This window comes from Pararge aegeria, chromosome 1 (genome assembly GCF_905163445.1).
Source record: "Pararge aegeria chromosome 1, ilParAegt1.1, whole genome shotgun sequence".
In the NCBI taxonomy this organism is placed as follows: Eukaryota; Metazoa; Arthropoda; class Insecta; order Lepidoptera; family Nymphalidae; genus Pararge; species Pararge aegeria.
The window spans coordinates 17,438,999-17,456,388 of NC_053180.1; the positions used below are offsets into that span (position 1 = coordinate 17,438,999).

The 17,390-nt window shown below is 35.5% G+C and overlaps 1 protein-coding gene across 2 annotated transcripts in view; it reads right to left on the reverse strand.

Moving 5' to 3' along the window:
* Positions 1-16,943, reverse strand: part of LOC120637821 (anoctamin-8-like) — a 49,892-nt gene extending 32,949 nt beyond the window's left edge. For both annotated transcript variants that reach the window (XM_039909858.1, XM_039909850.1), the window contains exons 1-4: positions 16,589-16,943; positions 11,454-11,579; positions 6,915-7,044; positions 6,048-6,153 (exon numbers count right to left, since the gene is read on the reverse strand). In XM_039909858.1, coding sequence (XP_039765792.1) covers positions 6,048-6,153; positions 6,915-7,044; positions 11,454-11,579; positions 16,589-16,709 — 483 coding nt within the window. In that variant the 5' untranslated portion in view covers positions 16,710-16,943. The remainder of the gene's footprint in view (positions 1-6,047; positions 6,154-6,914; positions 7,045-11,453; positions 11,580-16,588) is intronic.
* Positions 16,944-17,390: the final 447 nt, after the last annotated feature.

Sequence of the window (17,390 nt, forward strand, 5' to 3'; positions counted from 1 at the left end):
TTATTTTAGCATGGGTCCCCCCTTGAACAAACGCAGAAATGCCATTTTTATAAGTTTTTGCGAATCGTTATACCAGGTGTGCAGGAACAGGAAGAGATTGCTCTGATAGAAGAACGCCTCATTCTTAAACTGATTTGGAATAATATGAACCATTTATGTTTTATGCAGCTGATATTGAAACTAAATACTCGCAGTAGAAGAGTAGAGACATGCCTACTCAGCCTTTTTGATAGGATTCTTGGCAGAAAATTTGGGAGTTTGAGTTTCGAGATTGTGTTTATAAAAATGTCTGCAGGCTGGCTTGAAATCGTGCAGTGTTACTGAAAGCAGCCCTCTTTGGCTTGCCGATACAATAACCCCTGTTAGCTACAGCTTTTTTATTTTAGCAAGGGTCCCCCCTTGAACAAACGCAGAAATGCCATTTTTATAAGTTTTTGCGAATCGTTATACCAGGTGTGCAGGAACAGGAAGAGATTGCTCTGATAGAAGAACGCCTCATTCTTAAACTGATTTGGAATAATATGAACCATTTATCTCTTATGCTGCTGATATTGAAACTAAATACTCGCAGTAGAAGAGTAGATACATGCCTACTCAGCCTTTTTGATAGGATTCTTGGCAGAAAATTTGGGAGTTTGAGTTTCGAGATTGTGTTTATAAAAATGTCTGCAGGCTGGCTTGAAATCGTGCAGTGTTACTGAAAGCAGCCCTCTTTGGCTTGCCGATACAATAACCCCTGTTAGCTACAGCTTTTTTATTTTAGCAAGGGTCCCCCCTTGAACAAACGCAGAAATGCCATTTTTATAAGTTTTTGCTAATCGTTATACCAGGTGTGCAGGAACAGGAAGAGATTGCTCTGATAGAAGAACGCCTCATTCTTAAACTGATTTGGAATAATATGAACCATTTATGTTTTATGCAGCTGATATTGAAACTAAATACTCGCAGTAGAAGAGTAGAGACATGCCTACTCAGCCTTTTATAGGATTCTTGGCAGAAAATTTGGGAGTTTGAGTTTCGAGATTGTGTTTATAAAAATGTCTGCAGGCTGGCTTAAAATCGTGCAGTGTTACTGAAAGCAGCCCTCTTTGGCTTGCCGACACAATAACCCCTGTTAGCTACAGCTTTTTTATTTTAGCATGGGTCCCCCCTTGAACAAACGCAGAAATGCCATTTTTATAAGTTTTTGCGAATCGTTATACCAGGTGTGCAGGAACAGGAAGAGATTGCTCTGATAGAAGAACGCCTCATTCTTAAACTGATTTGGAATAATATGAACCATTTATGTTTCATGCAGCTGATATTGAAACTAAATACTCGCAGTAGAAGAGTAGAGACATGCCTACTCAGCCTTTTTGATAGGATTCTTGGCAGAAAATTTGGGAGTTTGAGTTTCGAGATTGTGTTTATAAAAATGTCTGCAGGCTGGCTTGAAATCGTGCAGTGTTACTGAAAGCAGCCCTCTTTGGCTTGCCGATACAATAACCCCTGTTAGCTACAGCTTTTTTATTTTAGCAAAGGGTCCCCCCTTGAACAAACGCAGAAATGCCATTTTTATAAGTTTTTGCGAATCGTTATACCAGGTGTGCAGGAACAGGAAGAGATTGCTCTGATAGAAGAACGCCTCATTCTTAAACTGATTTGGAATAATATGAACCATTTATGTTTTATGCAGCTGATATTGAAACTAAATACTCGCAGTAGAAGAGTAGAGACATGCCTACTCAGCCTTTTTGATAGGATTCTTGGCAGAAAATTTGGGAGTTTGAGTTTCGAGATTGTGTTTATAAAAATGTCTGCAGGCTGGCTTGAAATCGTGCAGTGTTACTGAAAGCAGCCCTCTTTGGCTTGCCGATACAATAACCCCTGTTAGCTACAGCTTTTTTATTTTAGCAAGGGTCCCCCCTTGAACAAACGCAGAAATGCCATTTTTATAAGTTTTTGCTAATCGTTATACCAGGTGTGCAGGAACAGGAAGAGATTGCTCTGATAGAAGAACGCCTCATTCTTAAACTGATTTGGAATAATATGAACCATTTATGTTTTATGCAGCTGATATTGAAACTAAATACTCGCAGTAGAAGAGTAGAGACATGCCTACTCAGCCTTTTTGATAGGATTCTTGGCAGAAAATTTGGGAGTTTGAGTTTCGAGATTGTGTTTATAAAAATGTCTGCAGGCTGGCTTAAAATCGTGCAGTGTTACTGAAAGCAGCCCTCTTTGGCTTGCCGATACAATAACCCCTGTTAGCTACAGCTTTTTTATTTTAGCAAGGGTCCCCCCTTGAACAAACGCAGAAATGCCATTTTTATAAGTTTTTGCGAATCGTTATACCAGGAGTGCAGGAACAGGAAGAGATTGCTCTGATAGAAGAACGTCTCATTCTTAAACTGATTTGGAATAATATGAACCATTTATCTCTTATGCTGCTGATATTGAAACTAAACACTCGCAGTAGAAGAGTTTAGATATGCCTACTCAGCTCTTTTGATAGGATACTTGGCAGAAAATTTGGGAGTTTGAGTTTCGAGATTGTGTTTGTAAAAATGTCTGCAGGCTGGCTTGAAATCGTGCAGTGTTACTGAAAGCAGCCCTCTTTGGCTTGCCGACACAATAACCCCTGTTAGCTACAGCTTTTTTATTTTAGCATGGGTCCCCCCTTGAACAAACGCAGAAATGCCATTTTTATAAGTTTTTGCGAATCGTTATACCAGGTGTGCAGGAACAGGAAGAGATTGCTCTGATAGAAGAACGCCTCATTCTTAAACTGATTTGGAATAATATGAACCATTTATGTTTTATGCAGCTGATATTGAAACTAAATACTCGCAGTAGAAGAGTAGAGACATGCCTACTCAGCCTTTTTGATAGGATTCTTGGCAGAAAATTTGGGAGTTTGAGTTTCGAGATTGTGTTTATAAAAATGTCTGCAGGCTGGCTTGAAATCGTGCAGTGTTACTGAAAGCAGCCCTCTTTGGCTTGCCGATACAATAACCCCTGTTAGCTACAGCTTTTTTATTTTAGCAAGGGTCCCCCCTTGAACAAACGCAGAAATGCCATTTTTATAAGTTTTTGCGAATCGTTATACCAGGTGTGCAGGAACAGGAAGAGATTGCTCTGATAGAAGAACGCCTCATTCTTAAACTGATTTGGAATAATATGAACCATTTATCTCTTATGCTGCTGATATTGAAACTAAATACTCGCAGTAGAAGAGTAGAGATATGCCTACTCAGCTCTTTTGATAGGATACTTGGCAGAAAATTTGGGAGTTTGAGTTTCGAGATTGTGTTTATAAAAATGTCTGCAGGCTGGCTTGAAATCGTGCAGTGTTACTGAAAGCAGCCCTCTTTGGCTTGCCGATACAATAACCCCTGTTAGCTACAGCTTTTTTATTTTAGCAAGGGTCCCCCCTTGAACAAACGCAGAAATGCCATTTTTATAAGTTTTTGCGAATCGTTATACCAGGAGTGCAGAAACAGGAAGAGATTGCTCTGATAGAAGAACGCCTCATTCTTGAACTGATTTGGAATAATATGAACCATTTATGTTTTATGCAGCTGATATTGAAACTAAATACTAGCAGTAGAAGAGTAGAGATATGCCTACTCAGCTCTTTTGATAGGATATTTGGCAGAAAATTTGGGAGTTTGAGTTCCGAGCTTGTGTTTATAAAAATGTCTGCAGGCTGGCTTGAAATCGTGCAGTGTTACTGAAAGCAGCCCTCTTTGGCTTGCCGATACAATAACCCCTGCTAGCTACAGCATTTTTATTTTAGCAAGGGTCCCCCCTTGAACAAACGCAGAAATGCCACTTTTATAAGTTTTTGCGAATCGTTATACGAGGAGTGCAGAAACAGGAAGATATTGCTCTGATAGAAGAACGCCTCATTCTTAAACTGATTTGGAATAATATGAACCATTTATGTTTTATGCTGCTGATATTGAAACTAAATAATCACAGTAGAAGAGTAGAGCCATGCCTACTCAGCTCTTTTGATAGGATACTTGGCAGAAAATTTGGGAGTTTTAGTTTCGAGCTTGTGTTTATAGTTTAGGAGCTAGCAAAGTTTTCGAGAAAGAATTTTAGGTCAGCTGATTTTGAGATACGAGTATGTCGTCTTTCTTGCACTTTCAGTTAGAGTCTGGGCTATCTGGCTGGCGGTAGCGGTTGCGTCCAATAGTGCGCATCCTACCTGTCCAGGTAATATTTTGGATTTAAAAAACATTTTAGAAGGCATAATATAAAATATTTTGTTTTTAATAAGTCTACCCGACATACTTTTTTTATTGCCATTTTTGACAATGCTAACTATGTGCCATACGCGATTTTTATTTTTAATAAAAATTTCAAGGTATTTTATAATGTCTGTAATTGTAGTATTATGTTATTTAAAGATAAGAAAAACTTAAAATAAATTTGCCAGTGTAAATAACCAATTTTTTTTATAAGTCTGCTGCTTAGCTGTGAGTATATGCAACTTTTTAAATCTGTAAATAGAATATTAGTTCTATTGGACAGCATAGATTTCATCTCTGCTCTGTACAATCTGAGGTATAGTCACATCGCATCCATTTGTCACATACTGGAATCAAATCCGCAAATTAAGACCCACCGCAAGTGAAGAATGCCACCGCATACTTCTAAGATCTTGAACTTGAGTCCACGCTCTTAGAAGAATTCGCAATAAAACGCCTGTATTCGATTCCAAATAACATAGGTACGGGAATTTTATTAAAGTTCAATTTCACCGAAATAATGCGGAGTTCTCGACCTCACTCCTAAGTCTCGAGACTCCGGGGCGAGGGATTTCGTTGATGAATTTCTTCCACTTCACCAATATCGAGGGCGGATTTAACGGTCCTCTTGAAGTATGTAATGAGTTATATATAGACTTTCATTAGGTAATAGTACTTTTTGAATATGTAATATCATCCCACACCAATATAATTCATACGAAAGCATGTCTATTTGTTTGTTATTTCAGCTTAACCGCAAAACCGACCTATCCTATCGATATTTTCTATCCTAAAGACATGAATAATGAAGATGCCAGATCCTAAACACGGAAATAGAAGGTAGGTGAGCCAAGCTCCATACAAGGTAGTAGAGTTCTTTTTCAGTTCGGTAGGACTGATGATAATAGGACAAACAAATCACTGAAACTCTGCTCGGCAAAAGTTTCGAGTGGATGCTAGTTGTAATAAAGAAAGAGAACCAAACTTTTGATAAATAAAAGTTTAAAATTCAAGACAAAAAATTCGGACATGCGCACACAAAAGCGTTTAGCATGACACTAATTAACTACGGTATTCAGACGAGCGTGTCAAAGCACTTCAAGCTTCAGAAGTGCAAACAGTTTATATGCAACCTTGTAACTACACTACGCTATACAAAAAATAATATAGGTTATACAAACATGAATTTTGAGCATCAACGTTCTAGCTTTTTTACTTGTAATCACGTGTAGAACCATCATCAGAAGTGGGATAACTATAATCGCATCTCTATATCAAAACTGTTTTAGCTCAAAAAGCACTCTTTACTAAATTTAAAAGAGAGAAAATAAAATGCTACAAGTCTATTAAAAAAATAATGTGGAGGAAACACTATCGAAAGCCAAGTACTGCATTACCCCCCCACATAGATATCAATTGAAAAAGAGATCATCTCCAAAAGTAAGAGATTTGGATAAAGAAGTATTTCCGCCTTGCTTATTTCTTCCGCCAAGCAACCTTCTTACAATGCTGTGTTTCGATCTGAACGACGTGGTTGCTGGTGTCATTTTAGGCACATGAGGCTTAACAGCTACTCCTTAGGTTAATGGACAAAGGAACATTCCAGTTCGAGCTCCTTGCATGCCTTGCAAACTGTCGCTGTGTTTATAGGTGTTGGATGGCCGTTTACAGGTAGGCTATCCGCTTAGTTGGTCAATTATGACTATAAAATAAAACTATACAACTTACTAAATAACTAATTATGACTAACTATACACACACTGTGTTGAACAGAAATAATGATGTACCTAATACTTCAATAAAACTTACCCTCTGAAAGCAGTGCATGTCCCGAACAGTGAATTCCTTGTAACCTCCACCAAACTCGGGCTTCAACAACATCGGGAGGTGGATCTCCTCGGCAGTTTGTAAGAGACTGAGGACAAGAATTTTAACTTTATACAAATCGCATTTTGCGTCATATCTGTGGAATCTAAGTGAGATTTTGTACCTCCGTCTACATATTCGATCGCTAGAGAGTTAAGTACGATTTATATGGAATCGAAACTGACAATACAACAGTATTGACACTAGATGGCGCTATTTCGATTCCATACAATAAGTACGTTGTTATCTTTCACGCGATTGAATATTTAGGCAGAAACTAGACACCCCGAAAAATATATTTTCTATTTTCGAAAATAGATATACCTACCTGAAAAATTGTGGGCGGGTATGGCTGTAATATAACTTCTTCTTCCATGCCATACCCCTTATAGGTTAGCTCGTTTCCATCTAAGAGTACATCTCGACTTACCAGCACATAAGATTGTAGTCAAGGACTTGACGACTTCCTTGGCGTAACGGTGAGCGCTGTGAATTTAAGTAGGTGGTCCCGGGTCTAATTCCCAAATTAATAATTTCTGAATTTTCTCTGGTCTGGTGAGACGCTTTGGCCGTGGGTAGTTACCACCCTACCGAGTGCCGCTACGCGATTTAGTGTTCCGGTGCGATGTCGCGCAGTAACCTAAAGGGGTATGACTACCATTCTACCTAACAGATAAGCGCGATACCATCTTGGACTGCATCATCACTACCAGGTGAGATTGCAATCAAGGGCTAACTTGAATTAATGCGATTGCTAATACAATCCACTTGTCAGTGGATATTGAGTATAAATTTAATTGATAAACTAACACATCGTCATCTGCAGTAATATAGAAGGCGGAGCACTGAGACGACGCGTGTTGGCGCACGCACACACGCAACCGGGGCCGGCTGCCGCGAAGCTTCTGCAGCAACCACAGAAGCATGCTGTCTGGAAGACCTGGGACCATATAAAATTCTGTGAAATCCAAACTTTTTTTTTTAATTTATTTTACGGCCACGGATTAAAGTCCGTTAAATTTTTTTTTTAATTACAGTTTAGCTTAAAACTAAGATAAGTTTAAATATTACATTTTAGCTTAAAACTAAGTAATTATCATTTTCTTTGAAACATTACAATTAATTTAAATCAAAAATCAAAAATAGACTTAAAATATAAACTATTTCTTAATAAGTCTTTAATGTGGCGGGGAACAAGTTTCGTTTTAAGTTGGTTTTCAGTGTTAATTCTGTCTATTTCAAATCCAAAATATAAGAGTCGTAACAACGACGAAACTGTTGTTTATTTCAGACGAAAAAGACGGTTTATCCATTTAAAAAAAAAATTATTATGCTCTTTAGGTGAAAAACTTTGCTCAGTGTTTTCATCGTCATCAACCCATTACTGGCTCAAAGCCCGTACGAACGCCCTTAAGAACATAATGGAGAACTCCCAGGCATGCAGGTTTCCTCACGATGTTTCCCTTCGCCGTTTTAATTGTGATAGAAAACATGATGATTCAAGGTAGATGCTCAGTGCTTGTTAAAATGATGGGACATGAGGTCTCATCTACTGCGCGTAATTCCAAATAAATTCGCGATTCATCTTGTAATATATTGTATAAAATACATTGCATAGGTCTGACTTTCTAAGCACATGTTGATTTCTTCTTTTTTAAATATGATGATTAACTTTATCTTATATATTCGAGTGGTTAAAATTGTGTCATTATTCCAGTAGACTTCTTTGAACATAAAGTAGTTTATAAGCACTATTAAACAGATATCTTACATAAAACTATAATAAGGCGGCTAAAAGAATACGGTCATTTATTACCATATAAAACAGTTGACATAAACCAGAAAAACGAATTAAAAAAAAAAAATATAACATGTATGTATATTATTTATATATTACGTTATTAATGATACCTATAGTTTTTTCGATGAGATTCTTAAGTGGAGCAAGTAAACAAAAAAGCATAAAGTAAAGCAAACCGCCCCTTCAAAGGTACATCGTCCATTCAATCATTACCTAATGGGAAAGCATTCTTTCATCTGTCGGACTTTATTCAACCAATTAAACATTGTCTATCGGTTTATCTTTATTTAAGCAATTAAAAATTGTCAGTCGAGTAAACAATTTAAGGAGAGTACTCTCGCCTGTAATACAGGTTTTTACCTAAATCAGGGACAGATTTTAAATTGCACCATTACATACATTTATTACATGCTCACCAATATAAATAATAATAATAATAAATATACTACGACAATACACACATCGCCATCTAGCCCCAAAGTAAGCGTAGCTTGTGTTATGGGTACTAAGTTATGCTGATGAATATATTTTTTTTATGAATATAATACACATAAATACTTATAATATACATATAAACACCCAGACACTGAAAAACATTCATGTTCATCACACAAACATTTTCCAGTTGTGTGAATCGAACCCACGACCTTGGACCCAGAAAGCAGGGTCGCTGCCCACTGCGCCACTCGGCCGTCAAAATATAAGATGTGAAGTAGGCATTTGGTTATTTATCCGTGTATAAATCAATAATGATATTTACTTTATATGAAATAAATTGTTTTAGAGATTAAAGATAATTGTAAATTAGTCTAAGTTCAGTTGAAGTTAAAAGTTTAAATAAATTATACATTACTAACTGACCCGCGCGACTTCGTCTACACTTAATCGGTTAACAGAGGTTTTAATATCTTAAAAAAACCTAGAAATGACCCGGAATACCAGCTACTACTATACCAAATTTTATTTAAATTCGTTCAGTATTTTTCACGTGATGCCCGGACAGACAGACAAACTGGCCGACGGACTCAGTACCCATTATAAAGCATACCCTTATCAAAATTTTCAAATTATTTTAAATACACTGAAATCTTTATGTTACAGTTTTATTATAAGTATAGATATAGATTTTATTAAAGAAATCTAAATAAATCTGTATATATTATGTTTAACTGTCATCCAGGGCTTTATAAATAAGAGGGTACTTTTAAGAAAAAAAAACAAATAACAACAAAACCTTAGCCCCAATTTGTCTTCGCTATCTTTTTGCTGCATTCGTCGTGAAATGGCAAAGTTAAATAACCGATTCACGTGCCAAATTGGGCTGCCAAGTTCTACTAGTCTGATTTATAAGCAACTTTTTTCGCTGTAAAGATCATGATGTACCGATGAATTGTAGGTAACATACTAGAATATAGTGGTTCGATTGTAATTTTAGAATGCATAAAGCATGTTTGGTTATGAGCTTTGATCATGGCAAGGTGACATGTTTATTGGCCGTTTACATGTAAATAAGTATGTTAAATATTTACTCTTTGTGTTAAAGTTTTAGTTTAAATAACTGGCCTCTTAAATATAGAGGGATGACAGGTGATTTTTTTTATTGTATTGCTGTAAACAATTAGTTGTGCATACATAAATATCTAAACTTAACGTAACTTAATGTACATAATGTTTACATTAGATTGTATGCACCTAAGTTGATTGTATATTATATAATTTAATTAGTAAATAGTTTTTTTTTATCTGTGCACCAACCACATATTCAAGTCTTTGTTCTCCGTACCTTTACCTTTTCTCCGTGGTTTCCTGAAAGAAATCACTAACTATGTGAGTTTGTAAGTTTTGTTACCTGTATTTTTATTCTTTGGTGTAATAAAGAGTTTTATAATTATTATTATTGCTACACTGACGAGGCTAAAGATAGTACTATGCTTTACCACGGGAAAAATTGTCAATACAATAGCACTACATAATTTCAGGCCTGTCAATTTAGTTTGGTTTGGGTACAAAAGCACCATCATGCCTATTGATTGATTGGTACCTACATCATATTTGGAAACAGCGCGGCGTTACAACGCGCGACCTTTCTGGAACACTGGTTAGCTGTCTTATAAATTCAAAATTCAAATTTCATTTATTTCAAGTTGGCCTAATATAAGCACTTTTGAAACGTCAAGTCTGTCTGTGTGTAGTGACTCTACCACCGGTTCGGAAGACAGATTCTACCGATAAGAAGCAGGCAAAAAACTAAGCAGTTGCTCTTTTCCGATATCAACAATTTACATTTTACATTTTAAAATTCATTTATCAATCTTGTGGGAGATGAAAGCGGAGCCGGATGCTTCCAAGTAACCTTGTCATTAAGAAATTCGTCAATTTTATAGTAACCTCGCTGTAATAAATGTGTTTTAAGACTTTCTTTAAACTTATGCATTGGTAGGTCCAAAATTAAAGTAAATTTGATTCCATGAGGTCCAAAATTACTTTAATTTTGGACCTCATGTTATAAAAGCGTATACTCAATCCCACAAACGACTTCTGCACCTTTCGCAGACGATATGCAGATGTCACTAATTTATGACCATTTCTTGTAAGTCAACTGTTAATATCCACTTTTTGTTTATGTAGACTATAAATGGAAGGTCTCGGGGTTGATACCCGGAGGAGGTAACTACAAAGCAATTTAGCCCATTAACCTCTTCGGTCGGTCGCCAGAGCCTCGTCGTTAAGACGGCAGGGTGCACTAAGGGAAGGTGAGCTTGGCAATTCGGGTGCAGGTAGCCGCTGGACCCAAGCTGCACAAAAGCGTGGAATTAGGATACTCTCTACAAAAGACCTATGTCCAGCAGTGTACGTCTATCGGTTTGTATGATGATGATGACACTGAAAGGTAGAGGTATTTGCAAGATGTAATCTAGGCAACTTATTATTTAGACTACCTCGTACAAAGATATTCAGCAAAATTGTACAACATAATATGACATAACTAAAAGATTATGCAGGTGCAATACTAATTACTATTATAAAGCTAAAGAGTTTATATATGCGTACATAAATAACGGGAACTAAAAGTCCGATTCAAAAAATCTTTCATTAGATAGCTTAATTATTGAGAAAAGTTAATCCTACTAATAATATTATATATGTAATAGTGTGGATGTTTGTTACTCAGTCACGCAAAAACGACTGAACGGATTTAGATGAAATTTGGCATGCATGTAGCCTTTTACATGGAAAAGAACATAGGCTACCTTTTATACCGATTCCTTAAGTAGTTCCTGAGGGAAAATTTAAAACTGTTTACGAGCTAAGCCGCGGGCATACAGCATGTGTCACCTATCCTATGGAAAAGGACATGTACTTTCTATAGCAATCACTCAAATAGTTCCCGTGGTAGGATAAAAAATTGATAACGAGCGAAGCTTTAGCCCCAATCCACGCAGTCAGAAGCCCACGCAGACGAAGTCGCGGGCAGAAGCTAGTAGACTATAAAAATAAGTTAATAGACTATATATACAAACGATATTGAGAAAAACTAATAGAATTACCTTTTGGAAATATGAGAACAACATCAGTCTGCTGGGTGGGAGTGGAGTGCAACAGTAATCTTCTTGGATGCATTAGGTGAGCCCCGAGGCCTGCCATCGGAAGACGTCTACGCAGCTCCCTGCCAGCTAAATCAAATAACATAACAAATATTTTAGTATTGTTATTGTAGAAACAAAATGTGAAACCTTAAATAGCTTTAAAGTCTGAACGTGGAACTTAGAGGAAGTCTAGGTTGAACTTTGATTTAACTTTTGGGGGGGCCGATTCTAAGCCCTGGCCCGCACATCTAACTAATATTGTTAAAACACAATAAATATGATTAACATTTTTTTTTTTATTCCACTATAAGTTAGCTCTTAACTGCAATCTCACCTGGTGGTAAGTGATGATGTAGTCTAAGATGGTAGCGGGCTTACCTGTTAGGAAATATGGTAGTCATACCATACTCCCTAACCGGTAATTTACTACGCGACTTGGCACCGGAAAACACACTTAATCGCTTAGCGACACGTCTTTGCCTGCAGGGTGGTAACTCGCCAGGCTTAAAGCCTCTCACCAGACCAGACCAGAGAAAGTTCAGAAATTATAAATTCCTAAATTGCCCCTGCCGGAAATCGAACCCGGGCCTTCTACTTAAATATCACTTGCTTTAACGATAAAGAAAAACATTGTGATGAAACAAACGTGCCAGATGGTTCTCCATAATGTTCTCAAAATGTGTGAAGACTACCCATTCACTCTTTGCCAGTGTGCTTAGCAGAAGCAAATTTTTTATTCGGAGAGAAAACATATTATCTTTAGCTGGCTGGTAATGGATGGATGATAATAATAATTGCAGAAAAATTGAATGAATAAATTCTTTATCTTCGAATTATCAATCAATCAAAAATACTTTTTGGAAAAAAAAAAAAAAATAAAAGAGAACAAAGGTACAAGTTATTTAAATTTGTGTAACAAAGGCGGCCTTATCACTTATAGTGATTTCTTCCAGGTAACCATTATGAGGAATTGGCTCACATTTGAATCCTTATAGCGGTGCGCAAAACTCTAAGAATATACATACATATTAATAATTACAAAAACAGTACATATATAAAATAAATATAGTAAACTATATGGTAAAATAAATAACTAAAGAATTATGTACAAATAGAAGAAACAAAGTGCAAATTGTGTAGATTTGCTAGCTACATTTACTCATTCGAATGTGTGAAATTTAACTATGATTTGTATGGTACTGGAAGAGCCCCATATAGTTACATTACGGTTTCCCAGTAATGTTTCTAGGTGGCGCTTATTCAGTACCATATATATATAATATTGATTGAGTAAGTTAACATAGGTAGATAATCTCACAGTTGGCACTCAGATATTTTATTGAACAATTATGCCAGAGGTGGTATTTATATGGAGGTGGATTATTATATCATAATAATATGTTTTTTATTCTAAAAAACATATTATTATGATATAATAATATGTTTTTTTAGAATAAAAAGATTTCATCCTGAAATAATAGTGGTATTTGAAATGCAGGCCAGAATAAAAAGTGCTACTGAGCTGTTTTATGTACATGGGCTAAGTGGTCCTTCACAAATAAATATATGTACAACATAAATTGTAACCTAGTAAGTAGTTCTTAGTGTGCAAAACTAAATATTATGTTGAAAAAATTAAAAGGTGTATTAGTGGTCCTTCACAAATAAATATATGTACGACATAAATTGTAACCTAGTAAGTAGTTCTTAGTGTGCAAAACTAAATATTATGTTGAAAAAATTAAAAGGTGTATTACAAACACGATTATTAGGCATAGAATATTAATCCTAACAAAAAACACCTTTCAAGACAATCATACGCACATAAACCTTGCTGGCTTGTTTGTATGTAATTTGCACGCATAGTTTATAAAAAATTAATATTTAGACCTATGAGCGAGGCATCCACTCTGCCAATATTCTGCATATTGCCTACTCTGCATGAAATCCCTGAAGATGTTGCTGTTCAATAGTAATCCACACATATAGTATTTACATAAGAAAAACAAAACTAGATATATAAATCTTAAAAGGTTTGCCGGAGACTTTTACAAACTGACATTAAAGTAAATATAAGTTAAATCTTTCTCAGAGCTGTTGCCCTTTAGAAAGGCATGTTAGGGTATACAAAGATATAAAAAAGCTAAAGTGGAAATGGGTGGCATATTGCTCCGAGAATTGATGAAAGTTAGGGGTCATAAGGTTCTGGAATGCCTGATGAAAGCAGTATTCATCTGCTCCCAATGAGGTAGACAAGGGCCATCAAGTTGGGAGTTCCCCGGGTCCATGAATTTTGGAACTTCCTACAAAGGACCTATCCCAGACCGGACCAGCAGTGGATGTCAATTGGTTGAAGTGATGATGATAATCATATAGGGTCTTTTCGCCTTTTCGCGTCCGACGCCCAATTCGCGTCCAAACGACGGTACACTGCTTTACAACAGTGAAAAATAACAATACCGACACACCAATCTAAACAAGAGCGCTTCTATTGATGTTCGGACCTATGACAGGTACTCACACACAAACAAAAGATCTGTGCATGCAACCCAAATTTAATGAAAAATAAACTAATCTTGCGTATGCAACCAACAAGTGCTGACGCGCGAATGTGTTGTAAAAAAAATTGTGAGCAGCTGTACTTTTCACGGTAAATATTTAAGGTGTTTATGTGAAATTTAGAATACTTTGTTATCCCTAGACCTTAATTGTGAACCACACTATAGGAATAACGATGTTTATGCTTATATTTTTCTCCTGACAGCTTTATATAAAATCACTTTGCGTCCGCTGTGGACGCAGATTACTCTAACTATTTCTCAGTCAGATGTTTAATTAAATACGATAACATGGGAAAAACAATATAAACTTCCTATCAATTTTAACAACATTAACATGCATAATATGATGGCCGATTTGCGTCCATATTATTAGAAATATAAAAAAAGATAATGAATGTCAAAAATCAGACATGGACGCACAGTTTTCCTACATTAGAAACCCTATAACATTTTGCGTCCATCTTTTTATCACACGAAAATAATAGAGTAAAATTTATATAATTTTATTTAAATATACTCTTTATAACCTACCTAACCGAAAAATATACAATTATTATACGAAAATAATTTTATGTATTTGCCAATATTTGAATTTTGTTCCACTTTTAGGGTTCCTTACTCAAAGGGTAAAAACAGGAACCTAGTACTAAGACTTTGCTGTTCGTCTGTCACCAGGCTGTAGCTCATTAATCGTGATAGTAAGACAGTTGAAATTTTCATGGATGATGTATTTCTATTGCCGCTATAACAATAAATATTAAAAAATAGAATAAAACACGGAACGCGCGAGTCCGATTCGCACTTGGCCAATTTTAAAGGCTTTGTACCGAAATGGTAAAATAGAATCCTATAAAGCCATCGACATGATATTCGAAATAATAGTGAATCTATTAATGGAGTTAGTTGGAGGAGAAAAAAAATATCCTGAAGTACAATTTATGTTTACTTTTATGATATCAGCAATTATTAAATAAATGTTTTGATTAAAATCACAAGCTTCCCTTTTTATTTCCTATTTTCCTTCCTAATTATTTCTAAACAGGTGGACGCCAATTGGTCCACAGGCGGACGCAATCTGGATTTTGTGGACGCAAAATGGGAAAATCGCCTGTTTCAGCTATTTGTACCTGTGTAGAATAAAACATCAGATGCGTTGTCCAAAACTGTGCATTAAACTTGACAAGACTATATAGGGACTACATTACAATCATATTTGATTAAAAACTACCGCACGGACATTTTATTTTTCAAGTTCAAACCTAACAACTCCACTAAGTGAACGCAAACAGGCGAAATGACCCTATATATACCTAAACTATAAATACATCTTCATTGTAGGAAATGATTATAATATAACACCAAATAAAAATTATCGCCATGCTTATTTCAGCCAGAGTGTACTTGCTGGTGTATTTATGCACCTGAGACTTAACACCTACATCTGATACATGGACATAGCGCAGCATGTGGACCTTGCATGCCCTGTGAAGTGTTGCTCTGTTTATAGCTAGTTTTTCACTTACCATAAGGTGGGACATCTGTTTGGTCCATCAATTATTAGTAAGAAAAAAAAATCAATATAACATGTCATCAACCAGTTTTGACAAATTTAAAAAATTTGGTACATAGCAAATTGCCATTAAGCCAGGATCAGCAAGTAAAACCAAACTCATTAACTAACATACTAATTTGACAAATTACACAACTGTGGGGTATCACATTTGCAGGGTAACTCAATAAGAATTAAAATAATAAATGAAAACACATGGACTTCTTTTAAATCAAAAGAATTCAACTTTTAATTTTTTTTATACCCAAGATTGTGTCATGTGTTTCCATGTATTATTTTAATTATTGGAACAACTAATTTGACAAATTACACAACATTTGCAGGCTTCAGCTAACTCAATAAAAATTAAAATAATAAATGAAAACACATATACTTATTTTAAATTGAAAATATTAAACTTTGAACTTTAAAAAAAATACCCAAGATTGTGTCATATGTATTATATTAATTTTTGGAACAAATCACAAAATAATTAAACAACTCAGAATGTTTTAAAAGAGGTTTAGGTTGCCTTTAATTATCCATTTATCATTGACGATAGGACTGAATAGGCTGTATGAACAATGTTCTTTTCCTGTCCTTTAGGGGACAAATTAAAAACAACACATATGGATACCTAATGTCTTTTATATATAAAAGGATTTTAAAGTTTACTGTACTGTATAAAATGCTATAACTAAAACTTCAAAATTAAAAATTCATAACAGAAATGAATAGCAAGCATTTAAACTAGTCAGTCTATCATAGTTACTACTTACTAAATAAATATTTGACTTTGACTTTACTAAACAAGCAAATGTCAATTTGTATACAAATCTTTAAAATTTCACACAGAGTATTTGATTATGTTATTAATGTTTTAGATCATTCAAAGTTTTTAAAATTAGTCCATACGTGCAAATAACAATCAATTTTCCAATCATGCTATAGTATTTTTGTACATATATATTGTATAAGCAACTCACCACTATCTAATTTATCTTTCGCAAATTCAGCAAAAGACTTGTGTTCTTGCGGCGTCGAATGGGAACTGATTTCGTGCTCCTCCTTCTCATGATTACCGATACCCACATTATCACTCTCCATCGTGATTATCCGAAAAAGCCGCAAACAATGAACCGCCGCGCCAACCTCGCTAGGAGTCCTTCGGCAAATTACATCATCGATCACAATAAAAACTGCAACTACGCACTAGCATTAAAAGAAAACTCTATACACTAAATACTAATCCCGATTGTATGCACATTACGAATAACGAATTATTCAATTGGTTAGTTCAAAAATTATATATTTATAAATTACTGCGACAAACAAATCTAACAACAATGATCTGTCATTCTCAGTTCAAAATTGATTTTTAGGCCGCCATTTAAAAATATCTTGTTACCACATTTAAAATTCATATATATTTATTTATTTGGTAACACTGATCCAACCCGTAACTTTACCACCGGTGTTGATAATATTAGATCCTTACATATGAAATTGGCGTTTTGTAAACGCCAATTTAATCAAAGGAAAACCGTAGTTGAATTTTTTATCATGCAAGAAGTTATTAAAATGACGAAAAAAAATTGTAATCTGTTGGAGCAAGGTACGGGGAGTACGATGGATGTCTTAAACATACCAAAAGCTCCTCTAATTTGGTAGCTGTCTGTTAAGCAGTGCGCGGTCTAGTGTTGATCTGAAGCAGCAGTGGCCTAGAGCAATTGACCAGACTCGATTGTTGAGCAGCTAGCTTTTCCACAATGGTTTGCAGTTGCTGAC